Source organism: Gouania willdenowi, chromosome 17 (genome assembly GCF_900634775.1).
Source record: "Gouania willdenowi chromosome 17, fGouWil2.1, whole genome shotgun sequence".
NCBI classification, from domain to species: Eukaryota; Metazoa; Chordata; class Actinopteri; order Blenniiformes; family Gobiesocidae; genus Gouania; species Gouania willdenowi.
Genome location: NC_041060.1, coordinates 24753378 through 24775402, shown reverse-complemented (window position 1 = coordinate 24775402; position 22025 = coordinate 24753378). Strand labels below are relative to the sequence as shown.

The window sequence follows — 22025 nt, the reverse complement described above, 5'->3', positions numbered from 1 at the left end:
GGATTAAAACTGAGCAGTCGGAGGGTGATTCGCAGCCATGGTCCCCTGCTTCTACCGTCAGAGAGGCTGCAATGCTGATGGCTGCTGAGGCCGGATTTCCACCGGGGGAAGCTAGAAACGGCGGGAAAACTGCGCGCGCTCTGCCCGGCTCGGACAGGGAAGGACCGGCATGCAACGCCAGGTCACGTGATGTAAACAAAGATGGCGGCGCCCATGGATTTGAAGCACTGGGGATAATCAAAACACCAAAATTCTCCGGTAAGACAGCTTGGGAGGTGTTCAAGGCCCAATTTGAACTGTTAGCTGTAGCTGCTGGCTGGACAGAGAAGTATAAAGCATTACAGCTGGCTCTGTGCCTCACTGATGAATCAGCCGCCTGCCTCCTACTCCTGTCCCCTGAGGAGCGGATGGACTATGGTGCATTGGTGGGAGCTCTACAGAGGCGTTTTGGACAGCTCAATCAGCCTGCACTGCTGCGTTTTGAGTTCAACAGCAGGCGCAGACAGCCCGGTGAGCCCCTTCGCATCCTGGCTAATGAGATCGAGTGCTTGTGCGGACATGCCTATGCTGACATGCCACCATCAGTGAGGAAGGAGCTTGCCAGGGACCAGTTCATACAAGCTCTCAGCCCCAAGGAGCTGCGCATCCAGACACAATTGGCCCACTCGTCCACGATGAGTGAGGCGCTGGAGCTGGCTGTGGAGAGGGAGATGGTGAGTGGAGGGACTGAACGATGTGAGGACCCGCCGATGGTGAGGGCCGCGAGGATGACAGGCCGTTGGGCAGAGGGACCGGTGGCCATGCAGAACGCAGCTCGGGTAGCCTCGCCTCACCCACTCAATCCGGATGAGGGCACACGGCGCCGCCCAAGGTTTTGTTGGGGATGTGGCCAGCCGGGTCATCTCCTCAGACAGTGCTCCAAGTTTACACCTGCGCAGGGAAACGACCTAGGGCCCGTGTAGGTGGTGGAGCGCCGGCCCGTGAAGCAGACGACCACCGGCTGCCATCGCCACCAGCCGCAATGGAGATAACTGTGGGCTGGACGCAGGTTGGGGGCTTCTGCCACATTCCTGTGACGTGGCAGGGGTCAGGTGTACGGCCCTGCTGGACACGGGGTCGAATGCAACTTTGGTTCGCCCGGACATCCTCCCAATGGGGGTTGCGGTGGAGCCGACTTCGGTTCAGTTAAAAACAGTGACTGGTGATCTAGCTCCAATACAAGGCAGAGGAGTGTTTCTAATTACAGTGGGGAGCCTCTCAACGTCATTTACTGCATGGGTGGCTGATGTTCAAGACCCATGCATCCTTGGACTAGACTTTCTGCGAGCCATTGGTGGCTTGCTGGACTTTGGCAAAGGTTCACTCATCCTCCCAGGAGGGCGGTCTGTGCTACTAACCCCCCCTGACACAATCTCAAAACCCCCACCTGCTACAGTGGCTGCTGCAGAACTAAAGACTCACATAACAGCTGCTCTTGGTTCGGACCCCACAAGGCTGTCTACACTCACCAATGTTTCCTCCCTGACCAGCGCCCACCAGTCAGTGGACAGCCTTGCACCACAGCTTTTTCCAGTACAGCCCACCTCAACACCTGGCACCCCGCCCCCCGAGCCCCAGCAGAACCAGACGACAGGAGACGAGGAGAGACTCTCTACATTGCGGGACATTTGGGTCAAGAATGGCGAGGGGCTGAACGACCCGCAGCGAGAGAGTTTGTGGCAGGTGCTGCTGGAATTTTAAGACATTTTTGCCCTCAGTGACGATGAGGTGGGCCTAACACACCTGGTGAAACACGAGATTGACACTGGCGATGCCCGACCAGTTAAAGTGCGCCCACGTCGACTCCCACTAGCACATCAGGGTGCCGCAGACAGTGAGCTGGAGGAGATGCTGAGAGCAGGAATAGTGGAACCCTCAGACAGTCCGTGGGCCTCTGCTGTGGTTATGGTGCCTAAAAAGAAGGGCTCCAGGATGCGGTTTTGTGTGGATTACAGACCTCTGAATAAAGTCACTAAAAAAGACTCTTATCCCCTCCCCAGGATTGACGAGACCCTGGATCTGGTGTCTGGCTCCTCATGGTTCTCATCTCTGGACCTCCGGAGCGGGTACTGGCAGGTCCCCTTGTCAGCTGAGGCCAAACCCAAGACTGCCTTCTGCACGTCCAGGGGGCTGTGGCAGTTTAAAGTCCTCAGCTTTGGGCTGTGCAATGCTCCAGCCACTTTTGAGAGACTTATGGATAAAGTGCTGGCTGGTATCCCCCGCCAAAAGTGCCTGGTGTACTTAGATGACCTCCTGGTCCACGGCGACTCCTTCGAGGCGGCCCTGGATGCGCTGCACCTAGTGATGAGAAGAGTTGCGGATGCAGGCCTGAAGCTGCACCCCGATAAGTGCCACTTTCTGAAGAAGGAGGTAGAGTTCCTTGGCCACAAGCTGGGGAAGGAGGGCATCAGCACCTTGGAGGAGAAAACACGCATCATCAGGGACTGGCCCACCCCCGCTGACCAAACGTAGCTCAAGAGTTTTTTGGGTCTGGCCTCCTACTACAGAAGATTTGTAAAGGGCTTTTCTTCTATTGCCGCACCTCTCTTTCGCCTCCTACAAAATGAGGTTGCCTTCGAGTGGACACAGGAGTGTCGTGGTGCATTCAACACACTGAGAGCAGCACTGATTGAATCCCCCGTTCTGGCCCCTGCCGACGTTGCCCTGCCTTTCGTCCTGGATACAGACGCCAGTAGTGTTGGACTGGGGGCGGTGCTGTCACAGGTGGGACCCGAGGGAGAGAAAGTTGTAGCATACTTCAGCCGGGTGTTGAATAAGAGCGAACGTCGTTATTGTGTCACGAGACGGGAACTTCTCGCCGTCGTAGCAGCTGTAAGACATTTCAAGTACTACCTCTGTGGCACACCCTTCACCATCAGGACTGATCATGCTGCCCTGCAGTGGCTGATGTCATTCAAAGAGCCTGAAGATCAAGTGGCTCGCTGGCTAGAAGAGCTCCAGTCTTTCAACTTCACCATTGCTCACAGGGCTGGGATGCAACATTCTAACGCCGACGCATTGTCCCGCCGACCATGTGCTGCTGAAGGCTGCCGTTACTGTGAAAAGAGGGAGGTGAGAGAGAAAGAGCTCACACAGCAGGACAACACAGCTGACCTTAACTGTAGGACCCTGCGGATGGGGGATGCAGTGGAGTGGAGGTCTCAGCAGGAGCAGGACAGTGACCTGGAACCGGTGATGCAGTGGCTGGAGAGGGAGCGGAGACCGCCCTGGGAGGAGATCACTGGCCTCTCACCTGCCACCAAAAGACTGTGGTCCAAGTTTGTTTCGCTACGCCTTAAAGACGGAGTGCTGCAGCGGGCGTGGAAGGAACCTGCCACAGGGGAGGAGAGATGGCAGGTGGTAGTGCCCAGGTTACTGAGAACTGCGGTGCTGGAGGCCTGTCATGGGGGCACGGGGTCAGGACACTTCGGGGTTTCCAAAACCCTTCGCCGCCTACGCCAGGGCTTCTACTGGGGCCAGCATAGGCGAGATGTAGAAGACTTCTGCCGCTGCTGTGACGCCTGCGCGGCTCACAAGGGTCCCTTAGACCAGTCCCGAGCTCAGCTTCAACAGCAGCCAACAGGAGCACCCATGGAGAGGGTGGCTGTGGACGTTATGGGGCCCTTTCCCCGCACCGAGAGAGGTAACCGTTATGTCCTTGCAGCCATGGACTATTTTACCAAGTGGCCGGAAGCATACGCCATACCAGACCAGGAGGCGGAGACTGTAGTGGATGCCCTGGTGGAAGGCATGTTCAGCAGGTTTGGCACCGCAATCTCTATACACAGTGACCAAGGGAGGAATTTCGAGTCGAAAGTATTCGCCGCTATGTGTGAAAGACTGAACATGCAGAAAACCCGCACAACACCACTGCGACCCCAGAGTGATGGCCTAGTGGAGAGGTTCAACAGGACATTGGCCCAACAGCTAGCCATCCTGACTGCAGACCACCAGCGTGATTGGGACACCCACCTCCCTCTCATCCTCATGGCATACAGATCTGCTGTGCAAGACTCCACGTTGTGCACGCCGGCTCTGCTCATGCTGGGGAGGGAGCTCCGGACTCGGCCAGAGGTGGCTTTTGGACAACCACCAGATGCTCCGGATGCACCGCCCGGGCAGGACTATGCAAAAAAGCTGCAGGATCGCATGGAGTCAGCTCATGCCTTTGCTCGAGGGCAGCTGGAGAAAGCAGGCATGAGACAGAAGAGGAATTACGATGTGACAACAAAAGGGAGACACTTCCAGCCGGGGGAATTGGTCTGGGTGTACAACCCAAAGAGGAGGAAGGGGCACTGCCCCAAATTGGACAGCCACTGGGATGGGCCTTGTTGGGTCTTAGAGAGGGTGGGAGAGGTGGTTTACAGGGTGCAGGTACCACCCAGGGGAAGGAAGGTGGCCCTACATCGTGACAGGCTGGCCCCTTATAGAGGACACTCACTCCCCTGTTTCCCTCATGGACCAGTGCGGGCCCCAGCGAATCCCCAGGACACATCAGATGCTGTCTTTCCCCCTGCATCGCCTGCTTATACTGGAAGAGAACCCCCCATTCCCCCCTTGCAGCAGAGTCCACCACCCCCTCCTCCTGCTTCTCAGCCCCACAACGTCCCTGACCGGCCGAAGAGACTCCGGCGGTTGCCACCGTACCTCAGAGACTTTGTTGTTCCCTCTGGGACGAGGGACTTTTTGTTGGGGGGGAAGTGTAATGATCATTGAGTTCATTATGTGTTGTGTTCACTGTGCAGGGACAGCCGAGCCACAAGGTGGCAGGACAGAGTTGGGTGTGTGGCTGCGAGTTAGTCGAGTGTGTTAGTTGGCTACTGTGTGGACATTAGTGGCGTGGGTTACGGCCATAACAGTAGCCCTGTTGCAGTTGTGTTCAAGCCTGTAAGCCAAATAAAGCCCGTTTGGTTCAACCTGACCCGTCCGGTGATTATTAGAATAACCGGACGTTACAATACTGTATATATAAAACAGACTTCTGAGGCGCCCCTCTGCCTGGGGCCCCGGGTACCATTTACCCTCAATCTGGGTTTGGACTTAACCCCAATTTCCACAGGATGCATAACTGCTGCATAACAGGTTTATTTTCAAAATAAAATACTCAGTGTTCAAGGCGGATCGTATTTCCATCCATTTTCTGACCTGCTTGCTCCTTTTCTGGGTGGCGAGGGTCTGTTGGTGCCTGTCTCCAGCTTTCTTCAGGCACTAGGCAGGGGTACACCCTGGACAAGGAGGCAGTGGATTGAATTTCACATATAAATATTGACCTTATTCATGGTTGAATCACAATAATTTCCACAAAAGCTGAAGATCTACAGGGCAGGACCGAGTCGATTTCTTTCTGCTCCCCTCGAAGGACACAGTGAACTGTTTGTATAGCTTTGTGGTGTCTTTCTATTAACTACAACTCGCCATATCGTGCGATTACCCATAAATTTGCGGGATCTCCCGAGTCATTGCTGCAACAGATACGCATCAGATGGAGGCTGTGAGGATTGCCGGACTGCAGACTAGACTGCAGTTATGCAGCAAAGACATTACGGAGTAGTTATGCATCCTGTGGAAATCCGGTGTAAATTATGGCCTAATTCAGTGCAATGGAGAAAGGAGCCCTTACTCTGCAGCTTTAATCCACTGACAAGGAAAAATTAATCATTGGACCTGACAATCTACAGCAGGAGGTTTATTATTACTGTGACATAAAAAAGACTATCATGGAGGTGCGACGAATACCTTCAAGATGCCAGTGACTGTGAAGATACAAAGACCAGAACATTGTAGTTACATTAAATCTGTTTCCCAGTTCAAAGCTCTGATCTACTGCCAGTAACAGTAATTCTAATCTGGAGAAGTACGACCAAGCTAGAAGCTAAAGGAGACCCCATGGAAACATTCAAAGAGATTCAACACACTCCATCCACGCAACTGAGGCTGGATTTTAACCCAAGGACTGTCAACCAGGGACAGCTTGACAGAGAAACTTCACAGTCTGTGGTAGAAAAAATGCAGCATATATAGTGGGGTCACCATGAGGCATCTAACTAGTATGATAGCATGTTCATCCTCTCATCCCAGAGGCTTCTTCTGTTATGAAGTGACTGGGAGTCTGGGATTTATAATGTGGGGATGATCAGCCTGGATTAACCTATTTTGTGGCTCATTCGCATAATGAAGTATCTCTGGAATCCTTAAACTTGATACCAGTGACTCACTGGCATTGAGTGAGTGTGTGAATGCAAATGAATGGTCAGGTTGACCATCAGTAACAGGAACATATATGCTGACCCGCTTGCTCCTCTTTTTTAAGAGCTGCTTGGGTCTGCTGGTACCTTTCTTCAGCTTGCATTGGGCGTTAGGCGGGGGGTACACCCGGGACAGGGCGCCAGTCGATCGCAGGACAGGACACAGACAACCACTCACAATTTAGACAATTTAGAGACTCAAATCAACCTAACAGTCATGTTTTTGGATTCAGTGATCAGTCAAATTACTGAGTTACCTTTTAGATAAAGTGACTAGTAACGGTAACTAGTTATTGTTTTTCAATAACTTGTGTTACAAAATACAAATGTGCTACAGATACATAGTGAAAAGTTGTAATTATGAGATAAAATGTCACAAATAATGAGATAACAGTCATAAATGAGATAGAAGTTATGGTCAAGATACAAATGTCATGACAACATGATAAAGGGTCCTCATGGAAATTTAAAAGTCATAGGTTTTAGGTAAGTCATTAAAAAGAAGAGAAACAAGTCTGATACAGTACCAAAATCAATATTAAAAGATGCAAAAGTCAGAGTCACATTAAAAAAACTCATAAATCTGACACAATAATTTATTATAAGAATTACAGTCATAATTATAAGATATAAAGTAGATGTAATTCAACAACAGGCTCATGGTGTCACACACACACTCTACATCAGAGTGACTTCCCTCTGGTCACATGGCTCTGTCTGTCTGACAATCAAAGGTGACAGATTGAACCACTGCATTGATCAGATGTAGCGGATTGTTCCAGCAGTGAATCATTACAGTCGTGTGTTTGTAAAGATGAAAGCCAAGGTCACAGCAAACACAGACACACACACACACACACCACTGCAGTCACATCATCAGCTCAGATACTAATCTGATGTGAGCTGCATGCGACCGATGGTGAACTGCTGCTTTGTGAGAACAAGCAAGTGACTGAGTAACGACCAATGGGGACTTTTCCATCGTTCACATTTCAAACATGTTTAAAATCACTTAAACTTTTTCCCCCTGCAGCAGAGTGACCTCCGTGTGTGTGTGTGTGTGTGTGTGTGTGTGTGTGTTGGAGATGACTCTCCAACTCAAACAGACTTATAGTAGTCAAGTCTACTACTTGGCTACCTTGATGGGTTATTAAAGGCCTTAGTGGCTGACACACCCATCGTGTACACCTTCACTGTCAGTTGAGATAAATGACGTACGACTTCTTGATGTATACTTATTTTATTTTTATTTTATACTTAGTTGAGTCCAAACCAATGTGTCCATTAATGCAATCAGTTCACCTATAAACTTCTGCACTTCACATTGTATACAACAAATTAAACAGTGTTTGTGGTGTTCCGGTGTTGTGGTCAGAAACCGTTTGAGCTCCACCCCGTCAGGCAACAATCCGATGTCCCGGAAGTGGCATCACATACTGTATATAGTCTGTGACACGCCCAATTAAGACCCACAATTGTATACGCTGATAAAATGGCCATTACAAGACTTGGTTCTCTTGTCTATTTGAAATATTGTAAATGTAATTGTAGGAGCCATAATATAGGTGGCTGCCCTCTTGTGTTTATCTTTGTTGGGATTGGTTTATTGGTGCTGGGAGTGTCACTGGTGTACACTATCAACAAGCACTGGGGACTTATACAGGTGAGTTGAAAGCGTAGTGGCACATTGGAGTGGGGTGAGTCACAGAGCAAAACCCTTTGTTTAAATTCATATTAGCTCATTTGATGCATTTGAAGGCATCTGAGTGCATTTGGAGGCAACCTCAGCACAACTGGACAGAAGATAGACGGTCCTTGGATGCATTGTAGATGCACCTTTGGATGCACATTGGGTGCGTACATCAATCGTGGAGCGGAGGCGGAGCTACTGGAGCCCGCAGAGCAATGCGCTAAGGTGTGTGCGCATCATCAGTCACGCCCCTGGTCTTTCCCCACTGCAGCAAGTTTTGGTTTCGTTTCATATTGTAAAGGAACAGCCGCAACAATAATGTTTTTCTTTGAAGACAAACTAGGCTGTGTTCCACATATACAAGGTTTTAGGTTCATACTCTTTGTTTATTGTGCACTTTGTATGTTCTCGATGAATGGATGGATGGGTGGAGTATGGTATGAATGTATGAATTACCTAATAAATGGACGGATGTATGATGGTTAGATTACTTGATGATGAATGGATTACTTTGTGGATGGATGAATTGACTAATAGATGATGGATGCTTGGATGGATTACTTAATAAAGGGATAAATGGATGATGGATGCTTGGATGCATTACTTTGATGGATAAATCCACCAAATAAATTGATGGAGGGACAGATGGTGGGATGGATGTAATACTTAAGAAATGGATAAATGGATGGATACACAGACCAACAGACTGATTCAAAACCAGCGTTTAAACTCATATACTTTCATTCTAATGTGTGTTTCCATAGCAACAACATCCAGTTCATTGGTTATTAGAAGGTGGAAATGGAAGCCTTTCATAGGTAAAGAGTAATGCCAAAGATTCATTGAAAACTGTAATTGTTGACACAAAACGAATATATCCGTGCGGCCATCTAGCATTTTCTCTGGCACTGTACGACTAAATATCAATCCTCTTGAGAGAATACGACTAGTGAAAAGAGCAGTTTCATGAACAAAATATGTATTACTATATTTATGGGAACAAAAGTATTCATTCCATGATTATGATATTTTACATATATCTCCTTAAAGACAAACAATGACCCAAATTGTCACATTTTTTAACAGTTCCATGAAATATACTGTGGGTAGGGATCAACATGTGTCATAATATCCCTGTTCATCAGATAGGAAGCTGGTTAACATGTTTGTTTCTGCTGAGGAAATTCATTAAAAAATAATAATAATAATAATAATTATATATATATATATATATATTTATTTATTTATTTATTTATTTCAAAGAGAATCTCTCCTAAGAAAACTCAAGTATCAATTCACTGCCTGGCACTATATTTCCTTCAAAATAAAAGCTCAAATCCTTTTTTATTCAACTTTCCATTGCTCTTCCCCACTGGAAGTATTCCCATGACCAACTTTTGGGTCCAGACCCACCAGGTGAAACCTCTACTTCAGAATGTATTAGACAACAAGCTGATATAAAATAATAAAAAAAAACTATTTAGTATCAGACTGAGATGAACGTAAACTGGCATTGTTGTATTTTAGGCTCAGTGAATGAGCCGAGCTGGAGATAACAATAATAAGAAGTTAAAGAGATTATTGGACCTCCAGGAACAAGCTGTGGTATTTGTAAAAACAAATGAAAGGTTAGCTGTTCAGCATAAGTTACCATGGTGATTTACCTTGGTAAGAGCTTAACCAGCCTTGTAGTACAGCACACACAGAATAAATCACAGAAGTTAGCGCGATAGGAGGAAATCCAGCTTGATATTACAGGCTCATAAAGCCCTGTGTACAGTGTTTATGTATTCAGGAGTGATAGTATGGATCCAACACAGGGATGTCCACTGTAATGATGGATTTACTGGGTCGAGTCAGTCATGGTTTGGTACAAGTGAAACTAAAAGGAGTTTGAATCATCAGCTGGAACTTGCTCAATGATATCATCTACTGCAATGGATAGACATCTGTCTTGTCTTTCCTGTCAACTATTTCTTAAGTCTTGACTTGTCTTTCTTTACTGTGTCTCGTATGGTCTTATCTTATTGTCTTGTCGTCTGCCAATTTTGGTCTTTTCTCATTTAGCCTTATATTGTCTTGTCTTGTCTTGCCTTGTCTTATCTTATGGTTCAATTGTCTTGTCTTGCCTTCGCTTTCTTTGTCTTATTGCCTTTTATCTTTTCTTGTCTTGCTTTACATTGTCTTGTCTTATCACCCTATTTTCTTGTCGACTTTTCTTGCTGTGTCTTGTCTAGTCTTGTCTTGTCTTTTCTAGTCTTTACTAGTCATGTCATAGATTGTCTCATCTTGTCCTGTTTTGTTTTTTTTTAATCTTAATGGCTTCTATATTTCCTTGTTTTGCTTAACATTGTCTTGTCATCGCTCCTTATTTTAGGGCATTGGTAATGTAACGGTTAAGGAAGCAAGCTTGTATAATTGGAGGGTCACTGGTTCGATTCCAACATGGGTCATCATTGTAGGATGTTGAGCAAGTTCCTTAACTCTAACTGCTTGTGTTGTATGTCGCTTTGGATAAAGTGTCCGCTGCATGAAATTGTAATCTTGTAATCTTAATATTCCACTCTATGTAAGAAAACATATTTCTATCAGGTCCAGCATTAATGTCTTCATCAGTTTGAGTTTTAGTTTAAATACATGTTAAAGTAACCCCAGAGTTTATGAACCACATTTTCTCAGTGAGTCAGTGTGAGTTAGTGATTCCTGTTGTTAGAGGAAAATTCAGAAAGAGACTTACCGGCTTCTCCAGCTGCTGCAGAAGACACAGATTTAAAGCTGGGATTTGTTCTATTCGTCCTGCATCCCTCCGTTCTTCTCTTTTCATACTCTCTCTCTCTCTCTCTCTGTGTGTGTGCCATATGTTTTAGAGTCAGCAGTGAACTCCATCCAATCAGAACACAGCAACTGCAGCAACACAATCAGCCCCACATCCATCCATCATCCATCCATTCATCCATCCATCCATCCATTTCTTTGAAGAAAATACTCTTTAATCTCTAATATCTAATTTCACTTTTTTCACTTTTTAGCAGTTCTTTAGCCAGGTTTTACATAATATATATTATTGTAGTTGTAATAATAATAATAATTACTTTGCATGTTCAGTTTGCTTGTTGTATGTAATAGTTTATTTACAATACCTAGATTTCATACATTGTGCAGGTTATTGAAAAGTATTGACCTTTTAAAAAATATTTCTAAAGGACATGTTTGTTTGTTTTTTTTTTTAAAAAAAAAAAAAAAAAAAACTTTACTATTGATAAATACACTCAGATTTACTTTAATGTTTAGTCCTCTAAATATATTTATTCAATTGCTCATTTCATAGTGTTTTTTTTTTATTTCTTTTCATTTTACTAAACGTTAATTTGCTGATGTGCTGTGTGTCTTTGTCTGTAGAGACAGAGAACAAAACTGCTTTCTGATGTTCTTTTTAAATGTATTTATTTATTGACTGTAGTACATCGATCATATTTAGTTCAAAAATATATATAAACAAAACACCAACAAAAACTTCATTTCAATGTAGGCCCCGCCCTCTGTGGACGTCAGCTCACTATTACGTCATCATCCGCCTTGCTAAAAGTGTAGAGCAGACTGCACGTGCGAGAATTGGACCTCCGACAACATGAGCTGATGATTGTGATTGGATCGGAGTCCAGAGGCTCCGTCCCTAACACGTCACCTAACGTCAGAGACGTAAGTACCCAGTGTATGTTGTTTACGTCTTAATACTGCATTCAAACGCGCAGAAACGATGTTATCACAGCCAAAAACTGAACAAATCTGAGACGAAATCCGTATTTGTCTGGTCAGAAAACACCGGAAATGATCCGCATGTCTGTTTACATCTGCGTTAGGAGGATTTAATAAAGTGATAGCTCCGCCTACCGGTCACTTGGTGCTACAGAGAGATTAAATACAGTTTATTTATTTTCTTTAATTCTTTTTTTTATTTTATTTTTTTATTTCAATTCATAAATAACTTTATTATTCCACATAGGGAAATTCAAGACTGATATTGCAACATGGTTTAAAGAGAGAAAAAAAGAGTAAACGAGGTATAAAAGCAATGTCAGATCGAAAAGTCATTAAAATAAGTAGCAGTAAATAATAATATGAATACATACTATATGATGTTATTCAAAAGACAGTGGGTTTAGTTATTTTGGATTTTATTAAATGAATAATGCAGATTTAACTGTCTAATTCCTTGCAGTATGTTTGTTTTTTTATTGAATAAAAGCATGTACAACATATAGTTTTTTTTTTTTTTTTTTTGGCCAAATAGCACATTCATAAAGCAGACGAGCTAAAGTTAAATCACTAAAGAATGTTAAGAAAAATGTGATAAGTCATTTTACAGTGTACAAACACCTATTCTCCTTTGAGTTAATAATGGTAGTTGATAAAATACACTGAATAAAGTTAGTTTATTATTAATAATAATAATTCTTATTATTAATAATCATTATAATTATATTATATATAAAATTATTAATAATAATATCTAAATTAATTAAAGTGTTAAATACTTTTTTTTTTATTGCTCCCTTCTGCCAATATGTTGCTTTGTTCTCCTGCAGATGGCGTCGTCAAGCCACTGTCAGCTACTTCAATCAAACAAAATAAATTAAATTAAATCTAAAAATTGATAAATCAAAATGTAAGTTGAAATCATACATCATAAAATGATCATACAAAGTGCATAAATGATCAGAATCACGTGTTTTCCTGCAGATGGCACAGGTGAGTTGCTGTCAGCTGGATGAGGAGGAGTTTCGGAAATGCTGCCTGCAGCTCTTGCAGCGTTCAGAGGAGCTGAGAGACGGCTGGAGCTGGCAGCAGCCTCAGGTGAGCATTTGTAGTGTGAAGAGTAAAAAGTGCAGGGTCAGAGTGTGTGTGTGTGTGTGTGTGTGTGTGTGTGTGTGTGTGTGTGTGTGTGTGTGTGGGGGTCAGAGGATGGGTACCTGAAGAAAACCACCCTAAGGTGTGTCAGCGTCACCTCAAAGCGGTCAAAGAAGAACCAACAGGACTCAGCTCTGCTCATCGACTCTGACTGTAGACAGAACCAGGTGAGACAACTCCAAAAATGACAACAAAATATACAAAACAGCTATAAAAACGTACAAAACCTCAAGATTATACAAATAACATCAAAACAACAGGAATATTATACAAAATCACAACATAAATACATAAAATAAAATAAAAATGCACGAAAGGTCAACAAACCGCAACAACCAACAACAGAAACACAAAACGGCAACTAAAAGACACTACACAACAAAAACACAGGAAAGCAGAGCAGTCAGAGAGAGCAAACCTCAATTAAGTTGAGATGCTGTATCTACAGTACTTTCTGGATCATCTCCAAAATTGACCACTTTCTTCCTTTCAACATTGTTTATTAGCTCACCAAATATTATTTAAATTGTTTCAGAACTTTTTGAGATATCCTGCTTACAAACATCCACATTATTAGAAAGATTGATGGACGGAAAAACGCTGGTGGAGGTAATTACTACAAAAACACACAAAATGAGTACAAAAATACACAAAATGACATGAATGATACACAAAACTGCAACAAAAACACACAAGAGATGCACATAATGACAACATAAATATATGGACAACACAAAAAAGTTAAAAATGACAAAGATCTTCCTGTCAGACTGTTTTAAGGACACACACTGTCAATAACTGATGACCTTTGCTTTTTTTGTATTAGACCTTTGTTGAGTCCCTACTGCATTTTGTGAATGTTTCCTCTTCCACAGTCTGCTCACGTATCTGCAGCTCCTGAAGAAGCCACAGATGATGCAGATGATGAGGATGTTGCAGATGATGCAGATGTCCCTGCCTGCTCGGCGTGTGAAAGCAGCTTCCTTCAGTTTGAGTATCACGTGGTCTTCTCCTGCAGCTACAGCTCTCCTGTGCTGTACTTCAGAGCCTTCACCCTGGGTACATCACATCACAGACTCACATGTTGTTGGTTTACCTGCAGACACACACAGAAGTTTAGAAATCTAAATGCATCTCATATAAAGCATGTTAGTTACAAGGTTTCATGGAGAAGGAGAAACCTCTTTCTTTGTCCATTCAGAAAAACAATCTTCTTCCTAACGAATGTGTGTGTGTGTTTAACTTGTCAGAAGGGAGAAGTCTGACGTTGGAGGAGGTTTGGAGCTCCATCCATCCAAACTTCAGACTCCACCTTCAGGAAAACCCTCTGAACGCCGTCTCACAGCAGGTAACCTCCCACTGCATCCTGTGTTCATAACCAACCCAACAGAAACACACAGTACAGGATGACACTAACACTGCGTCTTTGCTGGGGCAGAGCTGTGGCACAGATATAACACCATAGAAGAGAAACACTCAGACATACGGTGATGTGATCCCTCTGTGTCTCAGGAACATCCTCTGCTGGGTCAGCCCTTCTTCCTGCTGCATCCGTGTCGGACGGAAGAGTTCATGAAGCCTCTGCTGCAGATGGCTCAGCAACATCACAGGTAGGATCACAGGTTGGATCACTGGTTGGATCACGGGTTGGATCACAGGTTGGATCACAGCTTGGATCACAGCTATGGATCACAGCTATGGATCACAGCTATGGATCACAGCTATGGATCACAGCTATGGATCACAGCTATGGATCACAGCTATGATCACAGCTTGGATCACAGGTTGGATCACAGCTATGATCACAGGTTGGATCACAGCTATGATCACAGGTTGGATCACAGGTTGGATCACAGCTATGATCACAGGTTGGATCACAGGTTGGATCAAGGGGACAGCTTTCAGAAACTGTTTAAGATAGTATAACCAAATTCGGTGTGTGGCTTCAGGGTATCAACACCTTGATGGAGTTAAAAAATGAGTAGCACACAATTATTTTTCCTGGAGTTATTGCCCTTGTGCTATTTTTTTTATTCTGTTTGAGGTATCTTCAAATGGGATCAGCTTTTCTTACAAACTGTTTAAGATTGTTATAAATTTTATATTCTGATGTGATAATATTTTCTTATGTATACATCTAAGTTCTTAGATTTAGGACATTTAGGAAAAGGTTATAACGACAACCAATCTAGCGGGGTTATGTTGATGACAATGTCTTAATGTTTAATTTATCATTACGAGACTGTTTCTGTCCCAGTGTTGACACTTAACGGTGTTCCTGACTTGATTAGAATGATAGCCCTTTAGCTAAAGAATCTGTATCTGTTCGTAGGCAGTGTTCATTTTATAATGTCATAAATCTAAAAGTATGACAATAAATGCTGTCAAAAATAGTGAGCAGACAATTTCTCAATGGTCATCATTCTTGTTTTTGTTAGCATTGCTGTAAACTGTGCCTTCCTGTAAAACCGTGAGCTTTCCCACAATGATTATACCGGACCTTGAGATTTGGATATTGTTACACCCCTAATGTATGTATATATAAGTAGCTCATAGATAAATTGGTTATACTGGTTATAAGTGGTGTAAGATTAAGGGGACATATCATGGTTTTAAATCCTTCCTATTTACATATAAATCATACAGTTGTGGTCTATATAAAGCGGAACTGCAATGCTTGGGTCTGAATTCCTCATTATTATAGCTCCACAGGCCCCTTTTCTACCCTTTTCTGATGTGCTTCTAAGAGCAACTCGTTTTGGTGTGGTCTCTTTAAATGCAAATGAGACACTCCATACCCCGCCCCCTCTTCAGGTGACACTCGGTTCAACTCCACCCTGCTCGGCCATTTTTGTAGTTTGATAGAAGAGATATGGCTATGGGGCGGCGCATAAACTTTTTATTCAGAGGTTATTTACACAATGTCAACAACAGAAGACTTGTCCATCCAGCTTTACATGTTTGAGCCAGAGTCTGACCCAGCGGAGCGAGATGAAAATGAAGATGATGAACCTGCAGAACCCTAACAAGTGAGCTAACACAAGCACCGAGCTAACGCTAGCGCCAAGCTAACATCACGAAATGCATATTAATACAGTCTTTTCAAAGACAAAAACGGCAAAATGAAATGACTAATGAAAACTTTAGACTTAAATCACGTAGGCCATATCATCAAGGATCTAAAACGAGCACACAGCGCTAACATATGAAGTCTGAAGACGGTGCAACTGCTAATGCTAACAAAACAATGACAGGGACGTCTTATCATCACACTTTTTAGCGTTATTTACAGCTTACCGAAGTGCTCTGTTCGTCGTCTCCAAAGATAGAAGGAATTGAACCCTCAATCAGACAAAGTCTTTTGGCAAATCCTTCTTTATACTGGCGGAGGTTGCAGAAGCAGTCATCCTCGAAGTGCTTCGCTCACAAAAATGACCTTACCCACAGATGTGGGTACATTTCCTTGAAAAATAAAACTCAACCAGGCACTTTGAAAAGGTTCTGATGCTAGGAGACGGTGTAATGAAGCGTGTGGGTTACTACATCCAACAACCAAACATTTTGACTTATCCTCTCATAACTTCTGCATCCTTGAGCTTGGACTACAAAATAAAAGCGAGAAATAAAAATGGCGGATTGCTCGAAGTGTTGGACCTGGAGTTGATGTCCTAATTTGGCAGTTCTGCTGCAAATACTGTGATGTAATAGTTCAAAAAATGTAATAGGGAATAGATAAATTGAAACAGATTGAAAAATATGAGCAAAACAGAATATAAAGATATCTACGGAGCACCTGATGAGACTAATTTGATTTTTTCTGTACTTCTAAGCACTCTAAATATACAACAAAATGCATTTAAGGGCTAAAAAAGTGGATTTAGCATGATATGTCCCCTTTAAGTCAGACTTCTTCCTACTCCTTTTTTGAACATATAAATGTTTTAATCAAATTTGGAAATCAAATTGTTTATGACATTTCTTTTATTATATTTATAATATAGGTTATTTTATATATATGTATATTTTTGTTTTCACGTGTTCAAAAATAAATAAATAAATAAAATGACTTTGGCTACACACTGCCATCTAGTGGCCAAGATTGGCTACTGCAGCCATCAGTCTGATCTCTGCTGTACTGTTTAAACATTAAAGTTTTCTGCTCATAGAGTGAACACAGATGTAATACAATCCAGATGTTTCCTCAGAGTGAATAGAACAGACATTTATCTGTGTAGTATGTGTCGTACGCCTATGAAAGAATTGTGTGTGTGCGTTTTGTCAGGTCAGTGAACTACGTGCTGTCGTGGCTCAGCATCATTGGTCCTGTTGTTGGTCTGCACGTCCCTCTACAGTATTTCAGCACGGTGTGTGTGAAAGATCCAGCCAGCAGCAGTAATCCGGGCTGACACGGCCACTCTGCAGTTTGCAATAACATCGTAATGCACAGCTGGATCATTTTACTTTGTTCTACAGTTCTAATGCTTTCTTTTGTAAAGAGTTTTGACTTTTTCCTAGGTGTTCTGGCTTTAACGTCAAAATTTTTTTAGTCTCTATTTTGAGTTTTACAATAAAAATCATGCCATTTTCTTACGATTCTGCCTTAAATCTTTTTAAAGATTAAGTCTGAACTCCTCCAAAGAAATTTCCCTGTAGTGGAGACTTTCACATGGTTACCATCGTTATAAAGCAGTTGTGTGTTTGCAATGATGTAAAATGTTCCTCATATATTGAGAAAAAATGAGATGAATAAATGTTTATTTAATGTGATTTTGTGTGTGTCTCAGAATCTGTTTTCATTTTCCAAAGGTCATATTTTTATGATTTTATATGTACTCCCTGTGTGCAGTGACCAAACAGTGATAGTATTTATTACAATGATGAGTCGAGTTCAACCATAGTTTCCTGCAGTGCTGTGATGTCTTTAATATACACAATATACAGTAGGTCAAATAAATAATGGCCTCACAACTATTTTTCTCAGTGAATATATTTCTAAAGGTGCTATTGGCATGGAATTTTCAGCAGATGTTGGTAACAGCCCATGTGATCCACACATGAAGAGAGGGATGTGCAAAAAAAGCATGGAAAGCAAAGACACCAGCTGAAATCAACCAGTAATTAGAAAGCTATCCTGCCCCTTATCAGTGCTAATTCATATCGGCTGGTTCAGTTCCAACTCATGGACTATAGAAGGTGTCTCATTACCAAGGTGTCACATAAGAAACTTTGTCTGAACATGTTGTCTAAGGTTAGCAATCTTTTATAGACAGCAATGCAGGTAAGAAATACTTTATTAGAGGGAGGACGTAAAAAAGAGAAGGCAGTGTTACACCTGGGTGGACGAACAAGGAAGAGGGAGTCAGGGTAGGAAATTGAAAGGGTGGGGAAGAGGTGATTGCTTTAAAGTGAGAGTGAGATGTGATAGTGCTTATTGTGTTGTGAAATCCATTCAGCCCAGCGCAACCCACCACGGACCCCAACCCCCAAGCCACCCGGCCAACCCCCACCCACACCCCAGCACCAAACCCCACCGAGGGGAGGACCCAGAGAGCCCCCCGAGACCCCAGCAGAGGAGCCAAGGCCCACGCCCAGGAGACGGCACTGCCCAAGCAGGGGCCACCCCATGCCGCACTCGCAGGCATGCAAGTGCACGGCCCACGCGCCCGCCCCGGAAGACCCCCGCTGAGAAACATCTTACGATGGGTAAAAGCAACCTTAGCACTGTTTGTGCCGTGATCCAGAAGTAGAAAGAACATCATTTCACCATAAATCTGTCACAACTTCACGATTTCTGGCAGGGGAGTAAAAAGAAATATTGGTGAGGCTGTAAGAGGCATCTGTTTTTTTCTTCCGTCACAGAATTTTGGCACATTTCAACTCCTGCAGCGTTTGACCGATTTTTCACAATTACGATATCAAAACGTGTGAAAAATTCAGCACAGGGGTGCTTGTACTTTTTATTGAAAAAAAATAATTATTTTATTAGCATTTAAAGATTTAACAGCTTCAACTTAAATCTTCAGCTGTTCAACCAGTTTTCAACAAATTTCAAACCTTCAACTTTTAAAATATTCAGTTGTCTGTTGTCTTTCAACTGTTATCTTCAACTTTTCTCTATCATCAACTGTTTTTGACCTAAATAACCTTCAACCGCAGTGAATTTTCAGCTGCGATCCCATTTTTAGAATGGAGCAGGTCCAATTTTACCTAAAAATCTTTGCAAAGAAATTGTCATAAATTCCAAAATTTTCTCAAAAGTAGTAGGTGTATCCGTCTAGCCACTCACAATACCACATTTTTAGTGATAGGTTAATTGGTTTTTGAAAGCCCTAATTGGACATAACCCCACAAATCTGCAGGCTCTTTTGCATTGGAGATTTGTCAGACTGCTCCTTAAAATTCTAATGTTAGGCTATGCAAATATTCTAGTTAGAAGAGTTGTCCAAGAGCCTAAGATTACTTGTTAATGCACTAAGTCACCATGGCCTGTATGCACAGCTCACACGCAAGACTCCATTACTGAAGAAAATCACGTTGAAGGTTATTTAATGTTTGCTGCACATCATTTGGACCAGCCTGTGAAGTACTGGGAGAATATAGTCTGGTCAGAAGAGACCATAATTTAACCCTTTGGATGCCATAATTATACTGTACACACCATGTTTGGAGGACAAATTCACATCAACAAAAAAACACCACAACAACAGTGAAGTTTGTAGGTGGTAACATCATGGTGTGGGGCTGTTTTTCAGCATACGGTACAGGCAAATTTCATATAATTGAAGAAAGGATGAATGGAAAAATGTACCGATATATTCTTGATTAGAACGTGCAGCCATCCACCAGGATAATGAAGATGAAACGAGGGTGGACGTTTCACCAGGACAATGATCCCAAACACACAGCCCAGGAAACTCTCAGTTGGCCTCAGAGAAAGAAAATACATGGGTGGTTACCTACATCTGGTGAAAATTCCATGTCAACGGCGTCATTAGAAATATATTTACTGAGAAAAATGGCGACGTGTTCAATACTTATTTTACCCACTGTATAATGGTGAACTGAAATAATGGACAGGAGGATCAAAGCCACTTAACTTGTGTGTGTGTGTGTGTGTGTGTGTGTGTGTGTGTGTGTGTGTGTGTGTGTGTGTGTGTGTGTGTGTGTGTGTGTGTGTGTGTGTGTGTGTGTGTGTGTGTGTGTGTGTGTGTGTGTGTGTGTGTGTGACTTTGTTGGACAAACTGTCCTCCATGTGTCACTAATCCCACACACACACACACACACATACTGCAGAGATGAGTGTTTGCTGTTGGTAAACACAGATATGTCCACGTTTACTCAGCCTGCGTTGTGTGATACAAGGCTGCAGAGCTTTATTAATGAATAATGGAATGAGGGGAGAACATGCAAACACACACACACACACACACACACCCACCAAACCTCTGCAGGTCTTCTCTTCCAGACAGTGGAAGGACATATACTGTCTGTCTCAGGGGTGCCCAACCCTGGTCCTCAAGGGCCCCTATCCAGCATGTTTTAGATGTTTCCTTCTTCCAACATACCTGATTCAAATAATTAACTCATCATCAAGCTCTGCAGAAGCCTGATAACGATCCTGGTCATTTCAATCAGGTGTGTTGGAAGAGGGAAACATCTCAAACATGCTGAATAGGGGCCCTTGAGGACCAGGGTTGGGCACCCCTGGTCTGTCTCATGCCCACAGTGAGGACATCGAGCACAGTCTCACTTGCCTTTTCTTTCCCCTTCTTTTTAGTCTCCTCTTATCTCTTCTTCTGTCTTTTGTCCTGTCTTCTACTATTTGATTTTGTTTTGTCTCATCTTTTATCTTCTTCTCTCAGAAAGAAAAGACAATAAAAGAGAAGCCACTCTTTTATTGTGAAGTGTATCAAAGTATTTAACATCTTGATATTATAAGGTTTATACTCTTTTGAACAAAGGTTAACTGTTTTCAATAGATCACAGTGAAGAGCTTAGAGGTCTTCATTTTTGAGTCAGTGTACCATTGAGAAATATTTAAACTTGGGGGTCAAACAGCAAGCTCCCTGTTTCACTGATTGATAGGTTGTCTTTTTCTCCAACTATTTCTAGAGCAAGGTGATTCCATATATGGTGATGAGCTAAGGTTAGAGATATGACCTTGTAGGAGGACTTTTCTCCTGTCTATAGAGGCACTAGCTTGCTGGGAAATGCTTTAGGGTTTGCAGAGTTTGCAGAATTTGAGTTTGCAGAGATTGCAGTGTTTGCAATGATCTGGCCAGCAGCTCTCAGCAGGTTTTGACACCTTGTTTTTGGAGTCTGATTGTTCAATAAATGTCATAATATTTGCAATTCAGTTGTCCCGAAGATTTCTTCTACACCACTTTTTTTGTCATCACCATCCACACCACCAGATGCAACAATTGTCTTTTCTTTTTGCATGCCCTTTATGTCGTATTTTTAAAAAAATAATAATTTTCTTGTTTTATTTGATCTTGTCTTGTCCTATATTATCTTGTCCTAACTTTATGTGTTTTGTCTGGTCTCATATTTTGTCTTGAATTGGTTGTTTTTCTTATCTTTGGTTTTGTCTTATGTTTTATCTTATACTGTCTTATACCTTGTCTTATATTGTCATCATACCTTGTCTTGTCTTGTCTTGTCCTGTCTCAGCTTTGGAGTATAGATCAAAGGTAAGAGCAGTAAAAACTTACAGTACATCTTTCACTAAGCTGCTGGTTGTGCAGCAGTGTATTGTCTAATGAATTCTCTGTGTGTACATGTGTGTGTTTGTGTTATCCTAGCGTCTACATTAGCCCGTTGTGTTGTCTCTGCGTCTTCATTTGGGGCGTCGTACAGATGTTGAGTGTGGACGAGCAGTATTAGGATGATTGTGGAGCACCTGCAGGCCTGAAAGGCCACTGATGAGCGTGACAGAGCAAGCTGCACGCTGCACATGGCATCCTCACACACACATCGCCCTGAGGTGTGTGTCGGATCATTCAGACAGCCACTGAATGAAGATGTTGGGCCGTTCAGCCATGGTGTAGCTTGACAGACACACACACACACACACAGACAAATGCAGTTAAATGCAGCATTGTTGACTTACTTTTATTTTCTACATTTTAATACTTTTGATG

At 43.0% G+C, this 22025-nt stretch overlaps 1 protein-coding gene across 3 annotated transcripts; it reads left to right on the top strand.

Moving 5' to 3' along the window:
• Positions 1-11516: 11516 nt before the first annotated feature.
• atg10 (ATG10 autophagy related 10 homolog (S. cerevisiae)) lies at positions 11517-21800 on the top strand. 3 transcript variants are annotated; one of them, XM_028471904.1, is made up of 10 exons: positions 11518-11673; positions 12561-12640; positions 12715-12828; positions 12927-13049; positions 13758-13941; positions 14133-14230; positions 14395-14492; positions 18336-18585; positions 21556-21575; positions 21687-21800. In XM_028471904.1, the coding sequence occupies exons 3-10, from the start codon at positions 12715-12717 to the stop codon at positions 21766-21768; spliced, it is 969 nt and encodes a 322-aa protein (XP_028327705.1). In that variant the 5' UTR covers positions 11518-11673; positions 12561-12640; the 3' UTR covers positions 21769-21800. The 3 variants fall into 3 exon arrangements, with proteins under 3 accessions (XP_028327704.1, XP_028327706.1, XP_028327705.1); XM_028471903.1 differs by lacking the exon at positions 12561-12640 and having other exon boundaries at positions 11517-11673; XM_028471905.1 differs by lacking the exons at positions 12561-12640; positions 18336-18585; positions 21556-21575; positions 21687-21800 and adding an exon at positions 17165-17649 and having other exon boundaries at positions 11517-11673.
• The last annotated feature ends 225 nt before the right edge of the window (positions 21801-22025 follow it).

Bases quoted from the DNA above. Each gene is read 5' to 3' on its own strand.
- atg10 (XM_028471903.1), top strand. From the start codon at position 11,611: ATGATTGTGATTGGATCGGAGTCCAGAGGCTCCGTCCCTAACACGTCA. The intron at 11,674-12,714 runs GTAAGTACCCAG...GTTTTCCTGCAG, and splicing joins CGTCACCTAACGTCAGAGAC to ATGGCACAGGTGAGTTGCTG. The intron at 12,829-12,926 runs GTGAGCATTTGT...GTGTGTGTGTGG, and splicing joins GGAGCTGGCAGCAGCCTCAG to GGGTCAGAGGATGGGTACCT.